Here is a 6,000-nt window from a genome sequence, read left to right on the forward strand (position 1 = left end):
TGTGTGTATGGAACATTTCTGGGATCTTTTATTTCAGCTCATGAAACATGGGATCAACACTTTACACATCGTGTTTATATGTTTCTTCAGTGCACAACTTCAACTTCTCTGACAGTTATGTAATACGAGAGAGAAGGAAACCACACAAACACGTCTCCTGGGACCACTCTGAGACCCTCATCTCTCGCTGTTAAAATACCAGTAGTGGTTCCCATAGCTTACTGTTGTTGGTGTGAGCATGGAGCTGGCAATAGCAGAGTTGTGGGTTTGATTCCTGCATAGGCCACTAAATAAACACGTTAACTGCGTGAATGTATTGTCCTCACGACATCAAGCTATCCATGTCCATTGACTGGCCATCGTACTTTAACTTCATACAAATAACATACAGTATATGAAAGGTTTGAGGAAACATCGCAAAACACCCACGTCACCAACAGTAATAACCTCAGCCAGGCTCAGAGTGATGTGACTCTGTCTCTCTCTGTGACCCAGCATGTAAGACTGAACAGTCTCCCGACATCTGCATGGCATTAATGACCGGCCTATAAGCATAATGTGTGTGTCACAGCAAACATCCCTGTGAAAGTCTCTCCCCCTGGTCATACACTACAATGACTCCAGCCCTTCTCTCCCGCTCTCCCTCCCTCCAGAGGTCATTTCCCACTGCGTGGGCGTTGGTTTAAACAACACTGAGGGAAAGCGCAATTTAGCCTGTGATTGCTGGTAAGCAATTACCGTACCGAGCACAGAGATTGCACTGAAGAGCGAGAGAGAAAAAAAGTTGGTAAGAGCATTTTAAGTATTGATGTTCCTTACTCTTTGTTTTCAGTAAAATGAATCACTTGATAAAATGCTGCTTGACTGTAAACTGTGTGTATCAAACAAATAAACTGTGACTGAGCAGGACAGGGAGAAAGACCCAAGCATTAGACTGGCTGTAGCTCTGGCTAACATTAACACCCCCTTCAGAGAGAGAGAGAGAGAGAGAGAGAGAGAGAGAGAGACGGGGAGAGAGACTTGGCACTACTTTATCCCTGACCTCAACCCAGAGTCTCTTAGAGCGTTCACAGTCAGTCCACTGACACCCCTAACAGATCTCAGCAAAATCACACTACTTGAACAGAGCTATGCTCAATCATGAGGAATCAACGCCAAAAGAACTGAATAATATTGAGAAATGCTATAGATGGATGGAAAGTAGTGTGAAAATCTACCAAATAACAATTAGGCAACAACAAATTCAAACCCTTCTTGATAATTTCCTGGACAAAAGGTTTCACTGTAATAGTGAAGGTGTAAACTTGGCAGTAGAAAACCTAAACAGTATATTTTGACCTCAGCTTCCATATCAAATAAAACAATTGAAGCAGATAACCTAAGAAAATTAACCAACCCCCAAAGGCCTGTGGGGTTGATGGTATCCTAAATTAAATTATAAAATATACAGACCACAAATTCCAATTGGCTAGACTTAAACTCTTTAACATCATCTTCAGCTCTGGCATCTTCCCCAATATTTGGATCCAAGGACTGATCACCAAAGTGGAAACAATAAGATAATAATAATAACAATAACCACCGTGGGATATCTGTCAACAGCAACCTTGGGAAAACTCCTCTGCATATTCATTAACCGAGCAAATGCCAAATTGGCTTTATACCAAATTACCGTACGACAGACCACGTATTCACCCTGCACACACTAATCGACAAACAAACAAAACAAATGCAGTCTTCTCATGCTTTGTTGATTTCAAAAAAGCTTGAGACTCAATTTGGCATGAGGGTCTGCTATACAAATTGATGCAAAGTGATGTTGGGGGAAAAACATACGACATTATAAAATCCAATAAGTGTGCGGTTAAAATTGACAAAAAACATGTATTTCCACAGGGCCTGGAGATGAGACGGGGATGCAGCTTAAGCCCCACCCTCTTCAACATATATATATATAAACTATTGGCGAGGGCACTAGAACAGTCTGCAGCACCCAGCCTAACCCTACTAGAATCTGAAGTCAAATGCCTACTGTTTGCTGATGATCTGGTGCTTCTATCCACAACAAATGAGGGCCTACAGCAGCACCTAGATCTTATGCACAGATTCTGTCAGACCTGGGCACAGACAGAAAATCTCAGTAAGACAAAAAGTAATGGTGTTCCCGAAAAAGGTCCAGTTGCCAGGACCACGAATATAAATTCCATCTAGACACCGTTGCCCTAGAGCTAAAAAAAACGACACATACCTTTGCCTAAACATGAAGCCACACAGGTAACTTCCACAAAGCTGTGAACTATCTAAGAGGTAAGAGTCTTTTATGCCTTCAAAATGAACATAAAATTCAACATACCAATTAGGATCTGGTTAAAAATACTTGAATCAGTTATAGAACCCATTGCCCTTTTTGGTTGTGAGATCTGGGGTCCGCTCACCAACCAAGAATTCACAAAATGGGACACATACCAAATTGAGACTCTGCATGCAGAATTCTGCAAAAATATCCTCAGTGTTTAACATAAAACACAAAATAATGCATGCAGAGCAGAATTAGGCTGATACCCGCTAATTATCAAAATCCAGAAAAGAGAGCTTCAATTCCACAACCACCTAAAAGGAAGTGATTCCCAAACCTTCCATAACAAATACATCACATACAGAAATATGAACCTGAAGAAGAGTCCCCTAAGCAAGTTTGTCTTGCTCTTGCTCTGTTCACAAACACACCCCACAGATCCCCAGGACAGCAAAACAATTAAACCCAACCAAATCATGACAAAACAAAAAGATAATTACTTCACATTGGAAAGAATTTGCAAAAAAAGAGAGAAAACTAGAATGCTATTTGGCCCTAAACAGAGAGTGCACAGTGGCAGAATACCTGACCACTGTGACAGACCCAAAATTAAGAACATCTTTGACTATGTACAGTGAGCATTGCTACTGAGAAGGCTACCGAAGGCAGACCTGGCTCTCAAGAGAAGACAGGCTATGTGCACACTGCCCACAAAAAAGGTGGAAACTGAGCTGCACTTACTAACCTCCTGACAAATGTATGACCATATTAGAGAGACATATTTCCCTCAGATTACACAGACCCACAAATCATTTGAAGAAAAAAAATCTTATTTTGATAAACTCCCATATCTACTGGGTGAAATACCACAGTGTGCATCACAGCAGCAAGATGTGTGACCTGTTGCCGCAAGAAAAGGGAAACCAGTGAAGAACAAACACCATTGTAAATAATACCCATATTTATGCTTATTTATTTTCCCTAGTGTACCCTTAACCATTTGTACATCGTTGCAACACTGTATATATACGTAATATGACATTTGTAATGTCTTTATTGTTTTGAAAATTCTGAATGTGTAATGTTGCCATCACAGCAGCAATATGTGTGACCTGTTGCTACAAGAAAAGGTCAACCAGTGAAGAACAAACACCATTGTAAATAATACCCATATTTATGATGATTTATGTTCCCTTTTGTACTTTAATATGATTACAACAGTGTATATAGACATACTTTGATATTTTAAATGTCTTTATTCTTTTGAAATGTTTGTGAGCGTAATGTCTACTGTTCACTTTGTATTGTTTATTTCGCTTGCTTTGGCAATGTAAACACATGTTTCCCATGCCAATAAAAACCTGAAATGTAAATGTAAATTCAGAGAGAGAGAGAGAGAAAGAGAAAGAGAGAGCTGTAGTGTGTTAGAGGGATTTAAATCAGTGCTGTAGTCCACACTGTTCTTACACAGGCAGGTTAGGACACACACCGCTCTCATCACAGCCTAATGATGATAACCTTTAACCTACCACTAATCTCTATCAGAATAAACTAAATGTAAATAGGATCGACACCAAACCATACCCACGTGTGTTTGCTTTTACCAGCGTCTCACCAACAAGGCATTGTCACCCATACACCATAGTATCGTTATCATCCATAGCATCCATAGTACCTATAGCATCCATAGCATCTATTAAATACATAGCATCCATAGTACCTATAGCATCCATAGCATCTATTAAATACATAGCATCCATAGTACCTATAGCATCCATAGCATCCATAGCATCTATAGCATCCATAGCATCTATTAAATACATAGCATCCACAGCATCTATAGCATCCATAGCATCTTCATTCACCCTGCTACCATCCAAACGGCGAGGTTAGTAGAGGTGCATCAAAGCTGGGACTGAGAGACTCAAGGCCATCAGACTGTTAAATAGGCATCACTAGCTGGCCTCCGACCAGTACCCTGCCCTGAAATTTAGTCACTGTTACTAGCCGGCTACCACCCGGTACTCAACCCTGCACCTTAGAGGTTGCTGCCCTATGTACTGTACACAGACGTGGAACACTGGTCACTTTAATGTTTCCATACTGTTTTACCCATTTCATATGTATATACTGTATTCCAGTCAAGGCCTAATTCTATTTAATTATTGCTGTACATATACTATTCTTCAGATATACTACATATTCTATACATATCCATATACTGTCCATATTGTCTATACATCCCATCACATATATACACTGAGTGTAAAAAACATTAGTAACACCATCCTAATATGGAGTTGCACCTCTCCCTATTGCCCTCAGAACAGCCTCAATTTGTCAGGGCAGGGACTCTACGTTCCAAAGGGATTCTGGCCATTGTGGACTCCAATGCTTCCCACAGTTGTGTCAAGTTGGCTGGATGTTTTCTGTTGCAGTTCTTGACAAACCGGTGTGCCTACTACCATACCCTGTTCAAAGGCACTTCAATGTTTTGTCTTCCCCATTCACCCTCTGAATGGCACACATACACAATTCATGCCTCAATTGTCTCAATGTTTAAAAATCCTTCTTTAACCTGTCTCCTCCCCTTCATCTACACTGATTGAAGTGGATTTTGACATCAATAAGGGGTCATAGCTTTCACCTGGATTCACCTGGTCAGTCTGTCAAGGAAAGAGCTGGTGTTCTTAATGTTTTGTATACTCAGTACATACATTTATACTCCAGACTCCGACTTTGCTCATCCTAAATTCTCTATATATCTTCATTCAATGATTTTACTTTTTAGATGTGTGTATTGCTAAATATTACTGCACAGTTGGAGCTAGGAACACAAGCATTTCGCTACACCTGCAATAACATCTGCTAAATATGTGTTTGTGATTAATAACATTTGATTTGATAAGCAATATACAAAAAGCATGTACCTGTACTACTGTTCACTATAAATAAAATACAAGTACTGACGGTTGATGGACAAATGGCATTGAAAAAATTAAACATTTAATCAATGCAAGTGCAAACATTGTATCATCAGGAGAGGATTAATTGGTTTATATAGTACATATCAACAAAGTGCCAGTCCAAGGGGTGGAACAAATGCTTCTGATAGGTGAGTGGACATGAACACACACGATAGGATCTTACCTGATCTAAACTTGCTTCGTATCAGTATGGAGCGTTCAGAGCCCAGTAAAGTCATGATGCTAACTGTATGGTTCCAGTGTACAGGAGAGAAAAAGAGAACAGACGCACACACTTTCACTTTAATGCCCCTGGCCCTTCCTGGGACCGGAGACCGAGACCAGAGCTGTCCAAACGCGCGTCATTAACAACAGTTAACAGCTACTACAAGAAAGAAAAAAAAAAAAAAAAGTGGTGTCTCTCTTCACTCCTCTCTCTCTCCCTTGGGTAGCTGTGGGAGTCCGATAGTGAGGTAGACAGTCAGGCTTTGGTCTCATGTAGCTCTGAGTCTCCACTCCAGAGGGAGTGGAGTGATATACCTCTGCTGGGAGGAGCTAACCACTGAGGGTTCCTATAGCCCCTCCCAAGGTTCCACTAGCCCCTCCTTTAGTGGGTAATTATGCCGTCGGCGGGGAGGGGCTAGGAGCTAAAGTTTCTGGTAGCTCCTCCTTCCAGGGAGAAGAGGACTGCTGGCAAGAGACTCCCTCTGACCTTCTGGATATGTTACTGCTCTGACT

The 6,000-nt window shown here is 40.9% G+C and overlaps 1 protein-coding gene across 3 annotated transcripts in view; it reads right to left on the bottom strand.

The window, feature by feature from the left end:
- LOC139367913 (myocardin-like) overlaps positions 1-5,768 on the bottom strand; it is a 46,098-nt gene extending 40,330 nt beyond the window's left edge. The window contains exon 1 of one of the 3 annotated variants that reach the window (XM_071106293.1): positions 5,447-5,768. In XM_071106293.1, the coding sequence (XP_070962394.1) occupies positions 5,447-5,501 (55 nt within the window). In that variant the 5' untranslated portion in view covers positions 5,502-5,768. The remainder of the gene's footprint in view (positions 1-5,446) is intronic. The other 2 variants (XM_071106292.1, XM_071106294.1) reach the window with 2 other exon arrangements.
- Between the last annotated feature and the right edge of the window lie 232 nt (positions 5,769-6,000).

The sequence above is a fragment of the Oncorhynchus clarkii genome, chromosome 16 (assembly GCF_045791955.1).
Source record: "Oncorhynchus clarkii lewisi isolate Uvic-CL-2024 chromosome 16, UVic_Ocla_1.0, whole genome shotgun sequence".
NCBI lineage: Eukaryota > Metazoa > Chordata > Actinopteri > Salmoniformes > Salmonidae > Oncorhynchus > Oncorhynchus clarkii.